The sequence below is a fragment of the Lissotriton vulgaris genome, chromosome 7 (genome assembly GCF_964263255.1).
Source record: "Lissotriton vulgaris chromosome 7, aLisVul1.2, whole genome shotgun sequence".
Classification (NCBI taxonomy): domain Eukaryota; kingdom Metazoa; phylum Chordata; class Amphibia; order Caudata; family Salamandridae; genus Lissotriton; species Lissotriton vulgaris.
The window spans coordinates 1,658,296,720-1,658,321,011 of record NC_141695.1 but is presented as its reverse complement, the minus strand read 5'-3'; the positions used below and the strand labels follow the sequence as shown (position 1 = coordinate 1,658,321,011).

The window sequence follows — 24,292 nt, the reverse complement described above, 5'->3', positions numbered from 1 at the left end:
TCAACTACATGTTTGCAAAGTACAGTACTCTGCCTGAATGGATACTAATACTAGGCCTGAGCATGAATTTCCGCTCCGCTTGCGGAGTTTTTCCCTATCTGTCGCTCCACGTAGAGCGCAGAGTTCCAAAAAACTCTGCAGAGCGGAGTTTTTTCCACGCTCGTGCTCGCCAACGTTAAGTTGGCGAGTGTGAGCGAGGAGAAACTTACTCCAGACCACCTCCCGGCGAGATTTCTTAACGAAGGCAGTCGTGGATGGTCGCAACCACCCGCATTGAGAAACATTTTGTTTGCGTTAAGGAAGCTGCCCCTCGAGTAGAAAATCTACTCAAGTGGCAGAAAGAAGCAGCGCCCTCTTGTGATACACGTGGTGCTGCTCGCGTTGATTTTACAGCGCAGGACAAACACCTGGCGCTAAAAATCTGCATGAATGGTGCAACTTAACACACTCTGCTGCTTGCAGAACTCGGCATACCTTAGCTGAGTTTTTTGGTCACTTCACAGAGTTCCGCGTAGCGGATCTCCATCCAGGTCTAACTAATACATGTCAAGCAGGTGGTACATCATTGTGTAAATGCGGAAAAATGAACATCATCAATACACAGATAAGTGTCGTAATCCAGCCTACATAGAGTGTTTACTTCATTTACACTAATAAAGTCATGTTAACTTTTGGAGCAAGGCTTCCTATCTTGACATATTTAAATTGCCAAAATAGTGGAGAAATGCATAAACTTCAAGAATTGTAGATCCATATGAATGGGTATGGTTCTCGTTCTGTGCCTCAGACAAGCAAGATAAGAAAACAAGTCAAGTCAAGTCAAGTCAAAAGATTTATATAGCGCGCTACATACCCAGAGGGTCTCAAGGCGCTTGTAGAGAGATGACATGAGTTATACGTGTTTGTAGAAGAGCTCAGAGAAGCTGTACAAAGAATACAGTTCCTTTTATGAAGGACCAAAATGCCAAAAGACAACCGAATTTTGCATGCAATTCAGTCAATATTATTGTGCCTTTTGTAGAGCGCTCAGCTACCCCAACGGGGTGTCCCGGCGCTGAGTGAGTGGAGATCTCAGGGAAGAACCAGAGATGGGTGATTACCTACAGAAAAGGAAAGTTTTCCGAGCGCGACGGAATTCTGATTCAGTCTTACTCATGCTTAAACTGAGGGGCAACTTGTTCCATCGCTGGGCGGCGCCTAATTTAAAAGGTTCTTCCACCAGAGCAAGCTTTTTTAAATCTTGGCGTGACAAGTAGACCTTTAGAGTTGGAGCGGAGTGAGCGAGAATTACAGTAATGACGGAGAATTGATCTGAGATGAGCAGATCCGTTACCCTGGGTAGAGCGGTAAGCTAGTGTCATAGCTTTAAACTCAATGCGTTTGCTCATGGGTAGCCAATGCAGTTCGCGGAGGTATGGAGATATATGCTGTCTACGTGAAAGGCCACCTATTAAGCGAGCTGCGGCATTTTGAACAGTTTGGAGTTTGTGACAGAGGCCAGTGGGTAGTCCTGAATAGAGTCCATTCGCGTAGTCCAAGTGGGAGATGATCAGCGTGTGGACTATTGTCTTTCGATTGTCACATGGTAAGTAATTAATGAGTTTTTTAGGATTTTAATCTTGGAGAAACAAGCGGCTGAGACTGATTGGACTTGACAGTTCAGTGACAGCTTTTGGTCCCAGCGTACTCCGAGATTCCTAACTGATATGACTACCAGGTGCCTAGTAGTAGTTGGAACTACAGTGAATGGCGTGGCTTCAGCTCTCCATTCTGTCCCTGCACTCACAAACGTACTAATCTAGCCCTTTTGATGCCATCATGGTAAGCTTCCTGCAAGACTAACAGGTTACAACCAAGTCCCTTAATGTCATCACCCTAAATCCATTGTCCCACTCTTTGGTGCAGGCCCAAACTTTGTAATTGCCAGCTAAGCAACCCTCGGACAGCCATCTAGAATGTCAGCAGAACGCAGAGGTTCCAGTGGCACCCATAGAAACCTTCTGAAAACTCTAGCTACAAATCCAGGAAATTGGCTTGATATCATGAAGGGACTGTCTGCCCCCACCAATGAAACGGATAAGTAGACATCCCAGCCTCTCATTGGTCGTAATAGACCACATCCCGAGTAAGTGATGCTTCCTCATTTACCAAAACTGACCAGGTAGTAAAAAACACATATTGGGCCCTCAAACCCAGCTTATATGGAGCTTACAAAAGTAACTTGGTTAGGATTACATTAATATTTTCTCACTCATCTCATAGCCTCCGTATGGGAGCTCAAACTGTTCAGGTTGTTTGGCTGTGGACTAGCATAAAAAAAACACTTTCATTTCAGACAAAAATGATATTATGAAACAGATTTACAGCATAATGGTGATAAAACAGTGCCCCCACTCAAACCACAAGGGAAGACTGGATTAGAACTGGTTACAGGAAGCATTAGAAAAATGTATTTAGGTAATTCCTGTTAGCAGAAAACTTTAGAACAATCCAGACATGTCAGCTGCTTCACAATCACGAAACGTCTGCGAGTGCTGAACGTCTTTGAAAGATGTCCTTTTTGGGTACTGTTAAAGTAATCTTTAAAGTACCATTACCTTTAGATTATAACATTATTCTGAGTTTCTGCTTGAAAGCCACAAAGCTAAAAAGTGCTCTCTTTTCATCGAAAAATTATCTTCACAGACCTGCTTGTGCTTTGATTCTGGAGCAAACCCCCTTAACAAGGATCTTGAAGGTCCGTAACGTGTGGAAATCTTCGTAAGGAATGTATGTAGGCATTGTTTTTGTACTTAGAGCTTAAACTAATGTATATGTGCAATACACTAACTGAGGCTCTGAAATTCTCTGGTGCACCAAACTTTATTTTTTCTTTGGAAAATGGGAGCTTAAAGAGGATGATAAATGAACCCTTGCAAAATAATTATTACAATTATTTGAAGAGCCCCCCCAAGGATGCATCAGAGAACTTGCAGTCATGAGTACTGTCTCTCCAAGATAACAATATGGTGTTACAATTGTTTTGCTAGACCTTGTTTCACTGCCAAGGTGTTTAAGCGGCTTTGCTGTCCTTGTTTGTGCCTTTGGAACTCAACATGTTTCAAATTACAAGTCGAGTCGGCACTTATTTCAGGTATGTATTTTTTTTTTATTGTGTGTCATTGTCCGTAGATACAGCTGAAATACAAACACTCCCTGGCATTTTGACCTGGCTCGCTGTACAGCTGTACATTTACAGAGCTAAAGGGTTGAAATATTCCACACATGCAGAGGTTGCGGGACAGGATCAGTCTGAGTTACATGAACGAAATAAAAGTAACACCATTTCAAAGGCTTTTAGAAGTTAGTCTAACCTTGTCAGATGCTTGCTTGACGCATGTACTTCCATTTCATTGCTTTTGTATTCGTTGAGCTCTTTACGGATTGCTGCCTAGGATTAACAAAATATACAGTATTTAAAGCATTGCGGTCTGAACACGAGATAATACATTATTAGTGAAAATAAAAGCAGTATTTAGGGTACAAGCCATGAATCATGGAGCAGCCTATAAACCTGTCATTGCCAGTAAATATCTGGGGAACTACAAGTGGTTTCCCAGTCAACAGGGAGAAACAAGAGGTTAGAATATACACTTAAACAGCCACCTTGAATTGACCACAAAGAGACGATGAGCCCAGCTTAAATACCAAATAAAAACCAAAGCAAATTGATAGTAGAACTGATGCAAACTCAAACATGCCCATGCAATCAACATTAACCCTGTCAAATATGTGTGACAGGTATCTCTAGGCACACATTTTAGATTAGAACCAACTAAACACATATTCAACCATCATATAGCTGTAATTAACCAGCGCCATACCTTAAACAATAGAAACAATGCCAGAAAGGGAAATACATGGGAGGCCAAACAAGCAGTGCATGCAAGTGAATCTATGTAAGACATCCTGTTTGAGACTTAAATATGCACAGCACAGGCACAACATTTAACATCACACAAGACACTGCGTAAACAGTATCCTGCAGTGTTAAAAATAACTGTAACAACTCTAGGGTTGACTTTATGAGAGGGGAGCCATTTCTTATGTTTCTATGTTCTAAGAACATGGGACAAAGTTCCTACTTAGGATTTATTACTTACCCGGGGAAATTGAAATACATCACATTAACATTCTTAGCAAACCCATTGCTGAATACTTTACATATGGTAGGCTGGGTCAGAGACTCGTATTACCTACAAATTTGGATTTATATCAACATCGATTTCCAATCACCTTATTTTTACGCAGAACAAAAAATTATAACTGGTTGACTTTTTTGTGATCGGAAAGAACTGATAGCTACTGGCTCAACCAATCATCAGTTAAGGATACGAGAGTGAGTGTGACATGGCTAGTAGTGAGAAACCTATTGCTAGCTCAACTCATCCCTAAAAGAAGGCTGGGGGTATAATTAAATGCAGCCAACTAGCAAGGCATGTACTAAAAGCACCAATATCCTCCCCACGAGGTAAAACTGTGAAGTCAGGCCTCAAAGTCACCAAATGAAAGATAAAACCTATTACTATTTTGGATGGCTCTAAAATGGCTATTTAGCTTGGCAAGAATTTGGGAAAAACAATAGAAATATTGGGAGGAACACTGTGAAAGTTTTTAACCTAAACACATTGACAAATCTAATATGTATAGTTTTGTATATCATATGTACTCAGAGGTATGTAGTTAAGACATTTGCTAAATAAAATGCACACAGACAGTACAAAATGCCTAACGTACAGATTCCATACCTGTACACATAAACACGCAAACACACACCATACACATAGAGCAACACAGTTACCATCACCAAAGCACATAGACCAACAGACTTACATGGAAACACAGGCACTGTGCAACAATTATGGGCGCATACATAACACACAGCGGCACACGCTGACAGCACACATATAACCTCAAACAACACTCACATGCATACCCAGTGCACACAGAGGCAGATGGATGAATGGATACATGCATGATTGCCAAAACAGAATAGTGGGGTTTACGCTTAAAAACATTGATTGGGTGGATGGGTCAATGGTAGCAGACAAAAAAAATAAAATAAATTTAAATATATATATATATATATCCAAGCTCCAGTTACACCAAACAAACGAGTCACTCTCAAAAGCGGGTGCTGTAACGCGATGGTGTCCGCGTATACAAATGACAGCTCCAATTTCCTATTCTATACTTAGCCGGGTTTAGGAAAAAACAGCACTCTCGGGTTCAGCAGAATATCAGCAAAGGGTTTTATTCAGAACAAACGCGTTTCGGGAGCAAAATCCCTTTGTCAGTGTTCACACTACCCGGCTGGGTATAGAATAGGAAATTGGAGCTGTCATTCACATATATATATATATATATATATATATATATATATATATATATATATATATATATATATATATATATATATATATATATATATATATATATATATATATATTGGCTGTTGGTACTGAGACTTTCTCCTGATTGTCAACGCTATTTTCAAAGATTACAGACAGTTTTAATGTGTCTCCTAAACAGAGATTTTGCTGCTTTGTTATTTGAAGCGTCAGATACTTAGTTCAGGTAAACTGTTTTCTACATTGCAAAATGTGTCTTTAAGCCAACGCTGGTTCTTATACTAATACTGCTAGGAAATCTACAGGCAGTATAAGCAAGCTACATTGTTTTAAGGAGGCAGAATCCAGATAACAGACAAAGTGAAAAAACAACGAGGTCCTTGTGAGAATAAAAGCAGATACTGAGGTAATAAAAAAATATACACCAATAGCCTATCAGACAATCGTGTCCTAAAATACCCATAGGCAACTACATCAAATGTGTAATCCATTTATAGACTGAGGTCTAGAACCTTTTAAGTTAACACACCAATGAGATGATGAAATCATGTTTTAATCCTAAAGCAGCAACACTTCACTCTTTTCTCATGATCTTACCAAGCACTACATGTCACATTCTGTACTCGTCCCATTCTTGTTGTCAGTGCATTAGGTGTGCCGTGATAAGGCAAAGGTTGACTAGAGAACAGGACTGAGGATGTAAAGATAAAGCTGGCGATCATGTATGGTCTGTGAGTGTGGTGTAGGAAGGAAATTAGAAAAGTGGGTGGGCCTGACAGATCTTAAATTTTATCAAATAACATGTTTCCATTCACCCTCTTCCCCTCTTCAAAAATGACTATTTTGTCTTTTGGTGCTACTGCAGTGTGCCTCGCTCTCTGTATTCGTCCTTTATATATCAAGCTAGGCTACAAACAGTATATATCTCTATGGAACTTACCTTGTCTGCTGCTGATAACCTTGTCCATGGTTTGTCTGCCCGTCTGTCATAATCTTGTGCTTTTGCCACTTCCACATAATCACTGAAACGAATCAGGATTTTTCTGTCTCTAAGTTCGTCAACTGTCGGCCTCTGATTGAGCTGTGAGAAGAATTGAAAAAAAACACAAATGTAGCACACTTCAGAGGCAGGCGTAACATGATATTAATTTAGCATCAGACAATATTGATACTTTAGTAGCCCATTTTCTGTACATTTTGCCTGTATGTAGCTTGATTTAATGACAGTTTTGCTCTGCAGTGTAAGACAAGGGCCTCCTGAAGCAAGAGGTGGCTGTGTCCCAGAAACCTAGAGCTAAAAACTAGTGAGTGTTTATATACACGTGCTGTGGCCACTTACTTTTGTTCCTTCCGGCTACCCTGCCTGACAGAGGTGTGCGTTTGTTGTGTTCCGCAGGATGGTGCAGTTGGACATGTTTTGTAGAGGGTTATTCTCTGACTTGTGAACAACTTACTTATTGCTTGCTACAAAACTCTCTCTTTAATGCTTGTTGATGCTATAGACGCTAAGATTAAAGAGACGTGTGCCTTGACCTCCACCAGACCTGCCTAGTCTGCTTCAGATGCCTGCGCCCGGTTTCTTCATTTTCAAACTTTTATGGCTGCTGATTCCCAACCTATATAAATTGTATAAGAGGTATTTACATCTAGTCCATCCCATCATAATAACTTCTATTGTCCAAATGATGAGCCTTCCCTAAATCCAGCCAATTCTGCAGCCCCTGCATGTCAATCGTTGACTGCCCTAAACAATGTTTTGGAATGGCCTCAATTGCTCATTCCTTGCACCTCTCGTACATGGTCCATGAGGCAATTGTACTTCTGTGGTTTCAGGTAAAAAATAACCTGATCTTGCCTCATATTGTTGCCTAGGCTCCTATTTTTTGGAGCTGTCGTAGACACAAGATGAAACAATAACTCAGAGTGGCTCCGAGTTTTGCTGGCTGTTCCCTTTCCAAACATTTTGTACCACCCTAAGCTCCTGCGTCCACAGAGTCCTGGCCTTCTGACTTGCCAATGTAGCTGGCAAGGTTACAATTGAGAACCTTTTACAGACACCTGCAGCTCACGAGTCAACCTCATAAGTCAAAGCCACAGTTATGTGGTGTGTCCACAAAGGTATCCTGCCTAATTAAGTTCAGTCCTACAAAAAGAGGTCTAGTTTCAGTTCTGAGCCCAACATGACTTAATCACCTCTGTAATCATCAGATCTTGAGTATGAGGGTCAAAGGACCACTACAAAAACAGATGGCTAAGGCCAAGAAAAGACAGCTTGCTACAAATGGGACCTAACCAAGAACTCTGCCGACTGAGTCATTTTCCTGTCTCAGTAGGAAAAGGCAGCACTCCAAAACATTTTTGTATGATTCATGCTGTCACAATGCACAGGACGCACCTTTATTCTGCGAGCTGATCCTGTTTAGAGATGTGCAACTTCAAACCTCTTGACCATGGGCATCTTCAGGACCAGAAGATGATGGCTGGGTGCAAAGAGTGTATGCGTCACCTGGACAGAGGCCTTGCATCTTATACAGACGCACTACTCTAAACACTTGAATGAAGGCAAGAAGGACTATATGTCTTGTAGAGCCACAGGACCCTCGCGAGGCCCTCAAATGGTGGTGGCCATCTTGAATGCTTAGAGGATAAGTTCCTCTTGTCGATAGCATCCTGGATAGGCAATCACGATACGCACTTATTGGAGCCAGAACTTTTTGTTTAGAACTTTGGAACCCTCATAACCTGTAACTCTTGGAAGTCTGCAATGTTATTAGAACACGTATGGTACATATGGTATTGAGGTATTAATTTGAACTAGTATATAATTGCTAATTGTGTTAATGAATTATGTGATATTAACAAATGCTTTTTATATGGCAGCTATCAACCAATTACACCAAAAGTAATCAGTCATTGAATGTTATCACATAATATGGAAGACAGTTCTTTTTTAGCAATGAAACTATAATAACAGTCACATCAACTTATTATTTCAGCTTGGAGACGATATAGAATTTAATTTTAAAATTAAGTTGGATATACAGAGAGTGTCACCAGGTATACCATATATTAACCTCAGAATATCAGTGTTAAGCAAGTAGGATAGTTGTGCTGAAAGTATTTTCTTTCCTTTAGAGATCAGTCCTAATGCAGTTCAGATCAAGCCCAGCTGCTTGATCATGCAGTTGCCTGTCGATATCCTGTGATTCATTTTCTTTCTCTAGCCCCAAACCTATTTCCGTGCGTCTTCTTTTGACCTACATGTCATTATTGTAAGGTTGGCAGTGGGTTGGGAGAAGTGTGGAGGCACACATCTCTACTGTTGGATATGGATTGCAAGACAGTGCACCTTGACATTAACCAATGCCGTCCAGTTTATTTCTTGCTATATAATGTTCCCATTTCTAGGAAAATGGATGGTGCCGGGAGCAAGAGTAAAAATCGGCTACTCAAACTGTAATGTGAATTCTCTACAAGATCCCTCTATTCTTACTGTCTTACCTTTTTATCTCCCTGGCTCAAGCCTTCTGAAACAAGTTACTATTGGTCGGCTGTTGCTAGCGCGCTGAAGAATGCTCAGCGCGACATTAAGAGAGCGCGTCCCTAGGACCCGGTCTCCCGGTTCCCGCCCCCCCCTGCTGCAGGCATTGGGCGGGAGGATCGCCGCGAGGCCTCCGACCGCCCGAGTCCTTCCGGGTCGAGAGTGACGCACTTCCGGTCGGGGGAGAATGGGGGCGGAGATTATGGCCTATTTAGGGGCCCGGGTCAGTGATCTCGGTCTCTTTGTCCCCCTTCTCCCCACATCGGACGGCTGTGCTCGCTTGGGACCGGCGCCTCCCCCCTCTATCCTTAGCTAAATTTTAAACTCCCACCCACCCGTACCTGTGCTTAGTGGTTTGAGGGTCGAGTTGCGGAAAAGAGACCTGCGAACACTGACATTGACTCACACAATGGGTGGGGGTCCGCCCAGCGGACTCCCCAGGCCAGCACTGAGGGGGGGGGGAGATGGTAAGCTCTCCGCTTGGAGAAAGTTGACCACCGGCTGGGGAGGCTAGGGTGACAGGTTCGAGCCTCCTGGGTCCCTGGGCAGCCTGGTGGTCGGGGGGTGGGCCCCGGATTGGCGGACAAGGATCGGAGGTGGGGCCCACCATTCTAGGGCGCAGGTGGGTTGCACCTGGGCAGGATGCCCCCCCGTTGTGCTGGTAGTTTTGGAAAATTTAAATGTCAAATTTTAAATGTCTATTTTGAAAGTGTTATCTTGTTGCTGTTATGCATTTTAATTCTTGTCATGTTTATGTGGTATGTTATTAAACATGGCCTTTTTAAACCCACACAAATCTCAGTCTTCGATGTGCATGTGGGTTTAAGTCTTGAGGGGCAGGGGCGGGGACATACTGGGGGGTCCGGGTCCTATGAACCATGTAGGGGACTCATAGTAACAGCAGGCCCATTGGAGGGCTGTGCCTATACAATTGCCATCTATGCTTGATAGCTATAATAGAGATAACAGAAGGAGCAAATGTCTGCCCTCTATGTGTATTGAATTGGCTAGTGACTAAGAAATTAATGAAAAAGGCGCCATTTTATGCTGATCGTGTATATAGTATTTGTCCGCCTAAGGTGCTAACAACGAAAAAAGGTGAGTGAGTGGTAGGTGACTGGTAACTAGAAATGCTCTTCTTTCTTCTGCACACCCAATGCTGACTTTTTCTAAAAATTGTTACTCTCAAACCGGACATTAATATAAATAATATTTGTTGGTGGAAATCTATTAACTGAGAAGCTCCAAGCAAAAGTAACTGACAAATTCATTCGTACATTGAGTGTGTTAGGTAGGCTGAAATGGAAGTGTTTCAGTTATATGTATGTTGCTGCTTCTTATAGGCATAAGTGTTGCTTTAACGCCTGGGTGTGCGTCGATAAAAATAAAAGGCCATTCGCATTACCCAGGCAGTGCCATTCTGTTAACTTCAGACATCTCAGGAGCCTGACTGGACATCTCGCAGTATGTTTCACCTTTAAAACCACTGGGTGCTGCAAGTGGAAACTGTGCTGGAAAGGAAACAGGTACCAGCAGGACGCCAGCCGTTCCCACGCAGATTGCATCTGGAGGTAACACAGGGCCATGGTTACCCATGAGTGCAAGTGCATACTTAGCAATAAGCATGCAAATGACCTCCGTGAGCTTCCTGTGCTTCCCGACAAGTGAGGGGCCCTGCTGAGAATGTGCGTGAGCGCAAGGTCATCAGCGTGAGAAACTGGACTGGGTGCGCATGCTGAAGGTCACAGGAGTGCCTGCGAGTGTTCATTCAAGATGCACGTCTGTGATCGTGCGCAAGGTGGTCCTTGAAGTGTGTGTGAATGTGTGCGCGGTGTGCCAAAGATCATTTAAGCGTGTGTGCACGTATCTGTGCGTGTGCATCTGGCCGTGAACAAAGTCACTGGAGTGCGTGTGACTTCTGAGGGTCTAAAGGAGAGCCCGTCATCCGTTCACAGCTTACCTTCCGTGTCAGCCGCTGTTTGATTTCTCTTCGTTCCTCTTGTTCTGTCTGATCATTTCTTTCTGTGGAAGAGACATAACCGAGATGAGTTTCACCACTTTGGGATCATGGTCAGTTTAAATGTGGTTCAAAGCTCGCCTGCTCCCTTTGTGGCTGCGCAACGTCTTCAGGGGGCTAAAAAAGCTAAACCAAGCTGTGGGCGAACAGTGTTCACAACAATGTTTTTTTACCGCTAAGAAGTAAAAATACTCACTTAATAAAACTCAAGCCACCAAGATACTTTTCTGCATTCCGGCCCACTAGCTGAATTTGTTGCCTCATAATTCAGTTTAGCGATTAATGAGTTATTTGAGTGTCCTGCGTACTCTGCTCCACGCAGAGCTTGGCTGCGCCCAAAGTGTAAATTATTGGGGACCAGGAGTGACGCAGTAGCTATTAGAATTATTTGCACAAGCGCCAAACCTCCTGTATATATTGCAGTGGCAAAGTTCTTAGGATGGTCTTGGGCTATTAGGAGCAGTGTGATGAAGGGGTAATTAGGCCACACGTGCTTTTATGGTAATCTTTTGTATATAGTGTATTATAATTATTACGATTATGAATTGTATGCCCTTTTTAAATAATTGAGATGAATTGTATTTTACATATCATGAATTTCATGTTTTTAACTTCTGAGATGAATTTTATGTATTTTATGCTTTTATGACAATTGTCGAATAAAGCTTGCTTGAATTGAATTGAGATAACATGCTTTCAAAAGGTAGTCTGTGTATTACACTTCTTGGAACAAGCGAATCTTGTCGGAGCTGGCTCTGTTCACACATAGTCAAATATTTAAAGGTATGTAGTCCCGAGTTGTGCAGACGTCCTACAATATTTACTATTGCAAAAATGAGGCAGGGATAATCGGAGATCATGCAGCAATTAATAATTCAAGATAACTGTCCACCCATTCCTCTAGCCCCACTGTGCTGTGTTTAGATTGGCTCTGTGGTGGAGGGAGGGAATGTAAAGGGATGTGAGGAGGGCAGTAGGAAAGACCAGAAAAAAAGAAGCCCTATCTTGGCGTACCGGTGCATCTTAATACATGGGAACCTGCAATACCTGTATACAAAACCATCTGTAATTTCCTTATTACAGTCGAGATGAGACATCTCCAGTGACCTGCACTAACATAATGATCTAAATGTGGGTTTCAACCCTGTGATTGTCAAGGTGCACAGATATATTCGCTGCCATGTTGTACTGCCTGCAGCCTCTGCTGCACCTGTCTGTATTTATTTTCAGGGATCTTCCTAAATCCCCGCACATGAGCGCGCGCTGCTCTGACAGACGCAGCACGTGCCCCGCGGGTGTGTGCGTTCCTGACATGCAGGCATTCCCCGCGCGCCTCACGAGCCTCCGATGATTAACATTCCTGCCACGATAACACCTCCCCGCCCGCGCCAAGAATAGCTGCACTGCAGGAGCGCGGGAGGGGGCGCGCGCGGCAGGGGGGGCACACGTGAATGGATTGTTCTATTTCTGGCCCCGTCTGATGCTAAATTGGGACTCGTGCTGAGGTGCGCTCTTCTGCGGCGAGAGGAAAAAACCCAACAAAGGAGATGTTATCATTTAACCACCGAGGGGATTCCCTTCTTGGAGCAAGTCTTCTCCGTTTCTAGAAATGTGGTACCCAGTCCCACTGTAAGTCGTAGCAGGTTCTCCAGCTAGCAAGAGGACCTCGGTGTGTTTCTAAACCGATGCCGTTATGTACCATAAGATTTCTGTTCTAATGGCAGCCGAAACAAAGGGCCTTTCCTGTTCAATCTAAAATTCAATAACCTGATCTAAAGATGGTGCGATTCTAATTATACAAAAGGCATTAACCAATTGTAGCCAGTAATGTTAATTTAGTGAGAACATCGTTAGAGCAAAGTGCAGTTTCCAGGAGGTCTTTAAAAGCAAAGGCATATAATATGTCACCAGAAGAAATACTGAATAACTGTTCTTGTACATGTGAACCATGGCAGCACCTCAATGGAAAGGACGAATGATGTTCTGTTGTTTATTTATGTACTTCTTAGCTGTTCACAGGCAGTAAGGTGCATATTAGAACACGTGACATTGGCTATGTTATGTTAATAGGGAACGAGTGATCATGCTATGGCAAGACCTCAATGTATTTGTGGAAGGACACCACACTTGGTTCTAATTTATGCAAGAAGTGTTTCCGGAGACAGAAGCGCTCTTCAAATATGTATATGGTGTGATGGGTTGGTTTCAATCTGGCACCAAACCAGATCTACCCTTTACCTGGTTTTCTACCACAATACTGCGGTAGAGACATCATCAATGTATCCTGATCATAACATTGACTCCCAACATATCTTCACTCTGGAGTTAGTGATAGTAAATCTATTCAGACCTTAATGATATTTCAGTAGCTGAACCCGTGTTTTTCTCATGTGGACCAGTACAGACTGTAATTGCCTCCGAGGTTGATCAAACTAATAGATATGACATCTCTAACGCAATGGATCATGAGGTTTGAGACTACTGAACCAGAATGAGTGACGTGCTAGGGCACTGAGTTCATTTCATAGAAAACTTGTTAGCAGTGGGTAAGTATTTGACTACTCTCCGCAGGTGGTGTACCAGAAACATTAGATGGGCGAAACAGCTGACCTTTCTGCACGGTGATCTGAGCAGGGCAATCATTCGTTCAGTTAGTTTTGTACTTGGCAAAGCAGTCCAGGACCAAGGCTTGGTCCGTCCATAGAAGGCTCTTCCCCGTACTGAGGAAACATGAAAGACCACTTCTAAACTAACTAAGAGCCACTGGGCGGTCCTTGCAGACCAAAAGCCTGACGGCCTGTGGTTCTCTGCTAACAGGTCTTGCTCCATAATTTTATATCTTCTCTGAATTCTGAAGAGTTATAATCATTGATCAAGCTATGGCCAGATCAGGGCAAAATCACAGCTTTGGGCATTGAATTTGGATAAGCAATGGCAGCATAGTTATAGTTATTGGTGGCAGCCGGCTTCGAGGGAAGGAGGAAGTTTTGCAGACTTTTAAACTCCCAATATGACCACAGCATAAATGTCTTCGATGTTTAGCTCAAGCGACTAGAATTCCTCGTTACCAGAGGAGCCTAGAATGGCGAAGGAGAAGCATTAGAATGCATACTCATTCATAGCAAGAAAAGTGAATCCGTGAAGCAGACTCCGATCAGGGGGCCAAGACGAAAAACAATAAATAAATGAAAATAAGATGAATAAAGACTAAGGAAGCACAGCAATGAGAAAGTCAGGCAGCGCCGTAGACATGAGGAATCTGTGGGTCAAGGCAAGGCAGGAAGTGGGCAAGCTTCATGGAACTGACAGCGCTTCTCTGCTGTCAGGTTCTAAGTTCATGCTTATCTCTGTTTTCAAGGAAGTTGCTTTTATTTCTTGCCACAATGACGTCTCCGGATAATGTCCTCGGCATTTGGAAATAGATATTACTCTTAACAGTGCTGCCCTTTCACGTCCTGTGCTTTGATTAATCCAACACTCCCTAGCCAATGACCCCTAGCGTGTGACCAATTCTAGCACGGGGCACGATTGCAGCACAATTCCAGGCAATATCTTTGGCTCCGGCATATAAGCAGAGCGAGATTTACACGTATTACTAAAGTGGGCTTATGCCACGCTTACTGTCACACTAGCAGTTAGGTTTTCAGGCTCTACTATGCTGCCAGCATTTGTGTGGCGCACCGCTACAATTTGTATTGTCCTGTGACATTCCAAGGTTTGGGACCCCTTGGTGATTCTAGGAATCAGGATGAGCAGATTCAGGATGGTCTGCAGTCAATTCCTTGGAGAAATAAAAAAAAACAATAGTACATAGTAACAACGTCCCTAAGTTCTGTGCTACCTCTAGAAGCAGTCAGCTATGGGGTAAAATAACAGCGGATGATGAAGTGAAATGCACTGGAAGCTCAGCGCGGACCTGAAAGTTGTCTAAGTCAATGCACTGGAGTTATATCTAAGAATGGGGGGGGTTAGTGTCTAAAAATTGTGGAACTTTGTAGTCATTTTAGGAATAAGCGTGCACAGACAAGGTTGTGGAAAATTGTCCTAACAGTGAACAAGCTCCGCTCGTAAAGAAGAGGGGTTGGCACGATGGAATAGCATGCCCCACAGCACTCTGGCCTTTGGTAAATATGCTCCACTTTCGCTAATTACCAAGATCCCTGACAACCTTTGCCATTTTTAACTAAAGTGGTGCCAATTAGGGACATTTTCACACATGATGTCGGACTAAATTGCACCATTTCCATACTATGGTTTCAGAAATTAGGTTATGTCTCAATCTGTTGCACCCTGTGGTCCCAAAACGGGCCACAGCAGCAGTATTCCCATATGTAACATATGTGCCTGCCATGTACAGCTCAGGAAGCACCTGTCCATCCCCCCGCAGGGTGCTGAGCATGTATGCCTTTCTCAAGCTATTGGAGAATGTGCTGTTGCATGCACACTGCCTGCGATACTGCACATACCCAGTGCTTTCTTAAGGCAGTGGGGTGGCATCTCGTCCTAGCCAGCAAGGCCCAAATGTTTGGCACGACTTCCATAGGAGAGGTTGGAGGGGGGAATCTACCCTCAACCATGATCACATGAGAAGAGAGTCAATCCTTGTCCCGGCTAATACCAAAAGCACCGGATTTTGACAGCTGCAAGAAGATGAGCTTTTAAGAGCCACACTGTTATGTGAATCTGACGTCTCTGGTTTATGTACTTTAAGTTGCATTTGGAACCGTTGTCACGGGCCCCTAAAAGTAGTCCCCCCCCCCCCCCCCCCCCCCCCCCCATAGGCCGGTGCCTACTTTGCCCTGTGTATACGTTTCAGTCGGGCTTGGGGGCAGAGCAGGAGCACGGAGACCTGTGCTGATGGAAACATTACGTTTTTCACCTCACGAAGGCATTAGGAGTGCTCATAGCCTTGGCACTCGGCTCCGCGAACACTTCAGCTGCAAATTCACGTCGCAAAGCTCATTCCAGGAATTCTCCCGGCTATGCACGACTCTGCAACATAAAAAAAGAAAACAATCCAAAAAGGAAAATACCACTAAGACGAGGTACTGCATGTACGGAACAGCATGCGCCTGGCTCAGGGCGGCCTTGAATTCCCGCCGCCAGCTCTTTGTTGTGCACACGGTGAGAAATCAATCTGTGCTCCGCGGGTCGCGGTCATTCCCCCTCCCCCCTCCGCGTCTGAACACAGAACGTGCTCCTGCCCGGAGACCTGGGGTGGGGGTGCCGCGGGGTTTATTTACTGTGTAAATGTCGGAACTCTGCCTCTGCTACCAGATAATATGTCACGGTGCTCTGCGTCTCTATGCTAATGAATCGCTGCGTCTAACAAGCTTTGCACGCCTGTCTTCCACCTGCAGACAAGATGCTTCTGGTTTATTGCCGTTTTAAATAGCGCGAACTCGACCCTAATGTAGGGGACCGCTTTACATGAGGACCAGTTACATTACACATGTAGGCCGCGCGCGGGGACATGAAGTGATTTGCCCAGAATCACAGTATGTGGGTTTGACGCCGAGACTCGAACCTGCTTCTCCAGCGCTAAAGTCGATAGCTCTGGTCCGCCTCCTCATGGGAGGAATAGCGTTTATACCGACACTTCGGAGCACCGAGAAGCAGTATGTGTCGAAGGAGGGAACATTTCGGAATTTGAGGGATGAGCAAGCAATGGACTGTAGAGATTAGGTGAGCGGAGGAAAGAAGAAACGGGAGAGGGAAGAAGGGAACAGGAGACAGAAGAGGGAATAGAGAACAGTCGCGGCCCGTGGAGGGAGTTACGGTGCGGCAGAAAGGTGGGGCGGGGGAGGGGCAGGGTGGGAGGGGGGGGGTGCTAAAAACCGGAATATGGATAATTGGAGGTAAGTAAATAATTTAATAAATTAAACTAATTTCGTAGCGCGCCCTGCATCGCAAAATGCGATGCAGCGCGTGCTACGAAATTCGTTTTATTAATTAAATTGTTTACTTACCTCCAATTATCCATATTCCGGTTTTTAGCACCCCCAACCATTCCCTCCCCGTTCCGCCCCGCCTTTCTGCCCCACCGTAACTCCCTACGGGCGCGGCTGGAAGAGAAAGCGGGAAGGAACCGGAGAAGGGGAAAGGGGTGTGTGAGAGTGAAAGGGGGAAAATGTGAGATGGAAAGAGAGAACAGGAGGTGCATACATGAATGGGAGGCAAATGAGGAATGTTGGAGGCAAGAAGGGAGGACAGAAGTCAGGAGTGATCAGGAGAGACTAGGGAGGAACAGAAGATAGAGTGATGGACGAAAGATGCAAGGAAAGAATAGGAGAGGCAAGGAGGGAACAGAACGGAAAGATGGGACATGGGTGGAACGGAGGAACGAGAGAACAAAAGGAATGAACAGCAGAGGAAATAAAGGAGGAGCAATAGGATAGTCAGAAACTGAGGACAGGGAAGGAATTAACTGGAGTGGGAATGATGGCGGGAGGGTGGAGGGGAACAGGAGAGGGATCGATGGAACAGACGAGGGGCTGAGGACCCGGGGAGAAGGAGGAGGGATCAGGAAATAGGGTAGGGGGGACCAGGGGTTTGGTAAGGTCATGGCAGGTGAGAGGGAATAGGAAATATAATGGAAGTATGCGTGAAAGAGGAACATAAAACCCAAGGAGGGAGATAAACGAGGGAACAAGTGAGCGAGGAAGGACAACATGACACACATCTGGTGTTCAGATGAATGATTACTTGTCTCAGCATTGTCCATCCTTTAGATGTGGTAACGTGTTTTCATGCTGTCGTGTTTTCATTTCCACCTCACACAGCGAGGGAAATACGCCTCACATGCAGAGCCAGGGGCGTCAAATCTGCAGCGAGGGAGGCCCTTTCCAAAGCTGCAGCCTGCACACTGCTTAGTAAAGCAGTCACGGGCTCTTCTACTGAAATATGGCTGCAGCCGCCGCTTCCACCGCATGGGGGACGTGACTCCCCAGCTCAAACCATCCTGCAGGCCGAGGCTGGACCCTGCCGGTCACCAGGGCACCTCTGAGCTCAGCCCTGGAAAGAAGGCCTGCCAGCAGGATTAATGTATAGCACACTCTGTTCTTATAGGGACTTGAGCAGAGCATAACGAACGAGAGCCGTGCTGCAGCATATTAATAGCATCATCATGTTTTCAATCTGGGGGGACCAGAAAGTGAAACAAACATTGGCAAAGCTACCGGCCGCTGGACAAGCTGTGCTTCCCTACCCATGCTCGCAGTGTTCATTTAATCTTTCCATTGCTCATGTCTCAGGGCACTCTGTCACGCGAAAGGCAGAATTTTTGAAAAAATCATGTTAATCAGATGTTATGACGCTCCCTTCATAAAAACCCAGTACGTGAAAAACCAAGATAGAAAGCCAGCTGTGTACTCCAGAGGATCATTAACTCTGCACCAGAAAAGGGAGGGTGACAGGCTTTGTACGAGGTGGAGGAGAGATGGAGACAAGAGTCTTTCTTCCAGGGATGGGCAGATGGACAATGCAAGGAAGGGCCAAGGCCATTTCACATGCAAATAACACATTTTCACCTCTACCAATGATGATATAACTAACCACTGATACATATCTACATAGTTTTATGGTATTTGATAGGATATATAGTTTTTCGTCTTAGGTGTTAGCGGCCCCCAGCAGGACTTCCATTGACCTTTTATACTTTTTTAAAAGGCAGTGTCTTCTCAGTTCATGTATCAAGCTTAATGCTAAACACCAAAGAATCCACTGTTTATCAGATTCATACCCCTTACGGGTCGGCATTTTTGACTGTTTTGTTCAGTAACCTGTTGAATGGCAACTTCTTATGTGAAGTGGTCTAGTCCACGCCAAAGAAGACTGCTAACTAAATAAAAATTAAATATGAGAAAAAAGGGTAAGACGGATGACGTGATCCAGGCCTACTGACGCAAGAGGATCAAAAGGGGGAGGGCGAATGGCCATCTGTGCTTTTTAATTTGAGGATGAGGGTGTCCTGTGTCTTACAGAGGAGATGGGAAGCACTTGTACAGTAAAAAGCTAAAGTCAATGCAAAGGTTGGGTGAGCTGCAGGTGACGCAGAATAGTAAAGTACTAAAAGCATTGGACGAAGACAGGGTTGAGCAAAAAGACAGAGAGAGAGAGAGAGAGAGAGAGAGAGAGAGAGAGAGAGAGAGAGAGAGAGAGAGAGAGAGAGACAAAGAAACAGGATGAGCTGATGCCGAATCAAGAATCTGCTGTTGGGTTACAGATGGAAAAAACGCACATTCAGTTTTCAGATGCAGGAGTTCAATGTTGTGTATGTTGGCAGTGAAGACCTGTTGATCAGAAGCGGGAGTCCCAGATTAGGCCAGGGTGGAAAGGTGATGGGGTAGGTCGAGAGACAGGGTAGGGTTACAGGGAGATATACAGAGACTATCCACTCGGATTTTGTTGACAGAGACAGTTGTAAGGGACAGCAAGATGAGGAGGCTTACTGTGAAAGAGTCACTCGTGGTAGTGCATGACAGGACACGTTCTGTGCTCAAGAGCTTGTGCTTTCTAAACCAATCAGAATGAACCCTCAAAAGTGGACAATATTAGCAGAGAAGCCATGTTTTGAGAAAACCAGTGAATGTCGTACTATTTCCTACATATGTTCTGCCACAGAGGTCACACTGCTGGCTTGTGATGACCACTGGGAAGAGTGCAAGAGGCACAGAGAACAGGCCTGTGGATGCTGAAACGTGTGCACAGAATTTGCCCCACAGCATTAAAAAAGATAAATTAGTTAATAAACACACCAGATACATCGAACTTGGGAGTGTTTTTAAGAAATGAAGTAGTCCATCTGTGTGCACCTTGCAACCGTGGAGTTTTTCAACTGTGCAGGTTTTTATCACCCATACATGGACATATCTACCAAGGTTTGTGGTATAGCAGGAGTAGTAACATGGCAGACTAAATCGTGAATTATGCGACAGGGGAGTACCAAATTATGCAGCAGAAAATTAGGAAACACAAGTGGCACATTTTTTAATGAAATTACTTCATTAATCTGTAATTTATATACATGGTAGTACCTCCTGGGCAAATATTACACCTCATCAGTACCAGTTTAACAACAAAATACAGAAATAGGCAAATGAGAGATGACCAGCTAGCTTCTCAAAGAGCCCACCATTGAGCGCAAACACACGTTGCATGTATTTAGAAACTTTTGATTTGTTTGAGGCGAGCTATAATCACTTTTCTTTGTTAAAATCTGATGATTATGCAGCAGATGATGGATTATGTGACAGACGCGGCAAATCCAAATTATGCGAAAATAGCTGAGAATGGTCTCATTTCAATGAACCCCAAAATTCATTTTGGGGACTGGCACTTATTTTTCTGCATCAGATGTTAACCAAGAGCAAGAAAGGGAAAAGAAAAAAAGCGGAACTGCAGAGGAAGAAAAACACCGGAAAACTTCATAAAGGGAGACAGCAGGAACCTGCACGAGTGAGTTAAAAGTGGCAGGGCATGTCTTGTATGGATTAAAAAGGTTTCTATGAGAGTTGCATTAGGGAGGGTGAAGGTGTGTCTTATGGGGAGGATAGAGTGGAGCCTCAGAGTTCAATGCTTTCTACAGAACAGAGGGGACGTTTTGCGGTGTAGGGGAATTCTTATTGGTCCCAGAATTTGGAAGGCAAGTACTGCTGAGGCTCTATGGTATTTACAGATGTATACTTAGAGGTAGCAAACAGTTGGAAACGTGAATGGATAATAGAAAAATATGTGTTTTATTTATTTGATAAAGAGTTGGTCTAGCTTCAGTGAACAGTAGGAAGCCTGCACCTCTTTATCCTTTGGTACTCTATGACAAGCAAGTTAGCGGGCATCTAAGGTAAAGATGTTGGCATCCAAGCTCGATGGGTACTGTGACTCGATACAGCCTGTGCTGCTTGGTTGATTTATAACAGGAAACAGCCAATGGGCAGCTGAGGATCTGAATGATGTCATGTGTGCTCCTGGGTGCTCTATAACTGGAAACAGCCAGAGGGCAGCCAAGGGTTGGGGTGTTGGCACCTGTGCTACTTAGATGCTCTGTGGTAGGACAGAGCCAGCGGGCCACAAAGGTCGGGGTGGTAGCACCTGTGCAGGTGGGTGCTCTACGACTGGAAGTACCTTCTGGGCAGCAAAGGACTGGGGGGCTGGCATCTGTGCTCCTTAGGTGGTTATGGTAGTTCACAGAATGGACGCCAAAGTCCAGAGTGATCGCACCATAGCCCCTTGGGCTGCCATCTGACAGGGCCAGTCTGTTCTGTGAGTAGAAACAGCAAGAGTGCAGCCAAGCCGCTCCCAGGATGCTCTCTCATATGACACAGCCAAGGCGACCAAGATTGTCAGTGCTTGGATATGTGCCCAAGGGGGTTAGAGCCATGCCAGATTTATTGGATAACCACTGACAGTTAACATGTACATTTTAGAATAATTCTGTGCAGATGTAGTTTTGTGGATAGTCTGAAAATCTGGGCACGGGTCGTCCAACAGGGTGCTATGAAGGCCATATCAATATCACATCTGCAGGTGATCGGTTTACAATGAATCTCTGTCAACTTGGACCAATGTTGGACACATCTGCCTTAGCTACATTGCTCATCTTGTTCAAGAAATAAGACCTATATTTTATTATTAATGCTCAGTTCAGGGTGGAATTGATGTCCTGTGTAACAAGCCCGGCCCCTAAATTATACGAACTGATAATTCTATTAACAATAAAGAGCTCCCCGTTGCAGGACACATCTTATTTTCACTATGGAATCAAACAACAGGCATGAACAAACAGGTAAGATTAAAATATGATGAAGGCGCTTGGTCACAGAAGTATTTCAACAACTGCAGTTGCATTGTCTGGTTTGCAATTGGTTCAGCTGCTGATCTGTTCTGTTACCATCTCAATCACCAGATAACCCAAACTAAGGAAGTGTCTTACTTTACAACCTATAGGCTGTCCTTAATGAGTGGAACTGTCGCTCCACCAATCAGTATCCTGCACACACTTGGAGGCTAGCATAGGGTGGACCTCAGTACACCAGTAAGAGCTGGAGACTTTGCTATTTTGGGCTGTCCACTCCACTTGCACATAGGTGGGAATGTGCATGCTGGATTTACTGTGAGGAACGATATTTACTTGGGAAAGGTTCTCCATCTTGGACTTTATTTGCAGCTGAGGTAAATAAGATTTAAAGTAGGACATTTACAGAATTTCTATAATAGCAGCTAATGCTCTAAAAATCCACCCCTGTGTATTTTCATTTCCATAGGAAGGAAGTGTCACTTGCCTCCCTTTCCTTTTTCCTCAAGGCCTGCCACTTTTCTTCATCCACTCTTTATCATCACACATGACAATCATGCATGTACACAGGTGGTACGTGGTGACACAGTTTGAGACCTAGAGTGTGGCTCTGTGGTTTTGAAGCGCACAGAATGTGCGCGATCTTCCCTCGCTGTAAATACCGTCAGCCCACCAGGCTGGGGAAGACTAACAGTGTTGGCAACAATACTGTTTATAGTAGCAAGCCAGGTCTTATTTACCTGTCAGCGCTGGGGAGAGTACCTATTAGGTCTGGCCTTCAACAAGCATTAGTTATGTGTTGTCAGAGACCTATTTATAATACAATTAATGAGTTTGAATCGGCCCCGTACTCATGATTGGATGTCTGTGTTGTCTTTCCTGCTCATGACTGGATGGATTTCCTCCTTTTCCTTTTCTCATATCGCACCCAGGAGCATTTTCGTCTCACCTTTTTTTCATTGAAAGGAATGTAGCCTGCCAACGCTGATATCAGTCTTTGCATGCAACTGAGGACTATTTACTCTCCTTCTCTATCTATCTAACTCTCTCAGCCCCCACTCCATATCTTCTCTTCATTATGTATTTTCTTAAAACATAACTAAAAAGTATTGCCAAAGCTGTTAGTGTTCACAGGCAAGATCTACTGGCGTTGCCAATGCTTTTTTTTAGTAGTCTGACTTTCCTTTTGCAAATGGGAACTTCGGCCATCCATGTGCGACAATGGGTGTCACCTGTGTTCGCTTGAAGTGTGTAGAATAGGTGTGTCTGGAGTGTGACATATGCTCCATTTAAGTGGAACCTAAAATGGAGGGTTGCCGGAAGAGGCCAAACACCGGGTGTGAGCTGCAGGGTTCCCTCCAGATCATTCCAGGGATGTCTTGTAGTGGGTCAGACTGAGAAATGTTTGGAGAGGCTATTTAGGGCCCCCTAGAAACCTGCGAGTTTGCCACTGCTCTTTCCTGCCCCGTGTCTTCCTGGAAGTGCTGCTCTTCACCAACAGGTTACCAGGTAGTTAAGCAGGGCAGACTTTCTTGCCATTGTGCTCTGTTTTGGGTTGGTGGCAGGGTGAATGGAAGCAACAGAACAGCTGGAAGCAACACAGTGGAGGGTAGAGGCGATGAACACACAAGCCACCCAGAGAGCGTAAGGAGGTGGACTCGAAAGCAACACAGCAAGGGCGGAAGAGATGGGGAAGCACCCTGGTTCAAACAACACGGAGGGCATGGTTGGGAGGAGGCAATGGGGAGGAACTCACAGGCAAGCATAACCGTGAGCGGGATGGTCAACAAAGAGCAATGCATAGGGAAACAGCTCAAAAACACAGAAACTCTGATGGAATGCTCAATTCAAAATAAACAAATAGTGCTTGAAAAGCAAGCAGTTAAAGCAGCATGCCATCCAATCAAAGAGATTGTAAAGAGGCAATGCTCCATGGGTGGAACAAGCACAGGATTGACAAGGTGGGCATGAATAGGAAGCAGGCAAATGAGAGTGATAAGGAAAGCCAACAAATCATAGGCAATGGGAGGGCATCAAGCCCCTCTATGTTGTTAGTTAGCCTGGATATGAGTACAACAGACCGCGCATGCACTGTCTACTAGGGTCGACCTAAAAATGGGACAGATAATATTTCAGCTCGTCTTTCCAGGAATCCTGGGTTTCCACACCAATGACAACTAGAAATGGTCTGTTCTCCCGTATTGGGTATCCACTGTCAACTCACCATGTTGGACTCCAGGACTTGAAACCTTGGTATTTCGATCAAGACTTTGAGGAGGGACTGCCTCAACTCTGCTTCAACGGAAAGACTGAAGAAGGGACATAGAAGGTGTCCTTGCATAAGAAAGATGCTGATCAGAAGAAGAGTGGCCATGAAGGACCCGTGGAGTATTAAAACAACGGCGTCCACGCTGCACCCGGGAGCGATCTGCACCGCTCCATGAGTGAAGTGGCATTACAATAAGACTAAGCGGTGTGCCTCTGTGGTCGAAAAATATTTGGGAACTCAAAGATGTCTTAAGTTCCCCAGCATCAGCAGAGTGCTGCTAAGC

At 44.5% G+C, this 24,292-nt stretch overlaps 1 protein-coding gene across 1 annotated transcript in view; it reads right to left on the bottom strand.

Annotated features, from left to right (window-relative positions):
- The window catches only part of PHACTR3 (phosphatase and actin regulator 3), a 620,674-nt gene that overhangs the window by 819 nt on the left and 595,563 nt on the right, over positions 1-24,292 (bottom strand). Inside the window, exons 10-12 of the mRNA XM_086932651.1 lie at positions 10,892-10,953; positions 6,331-6,471; positions 3,354-3,430 (exon numbers count right to left, since the gene is read on the bottom strand). Of these exons, the coding sequence (XP_086788777.1) occupies positions 3,354-3,430; positions 6,331-6,471; positions 10,892-10,953 (280 nt within the window). The remainder of the gene's footprint in view (positions 1-3,353; positions 3,431-6,330; positions 6,472-10,891; positions 10,954-24,292) is intronic.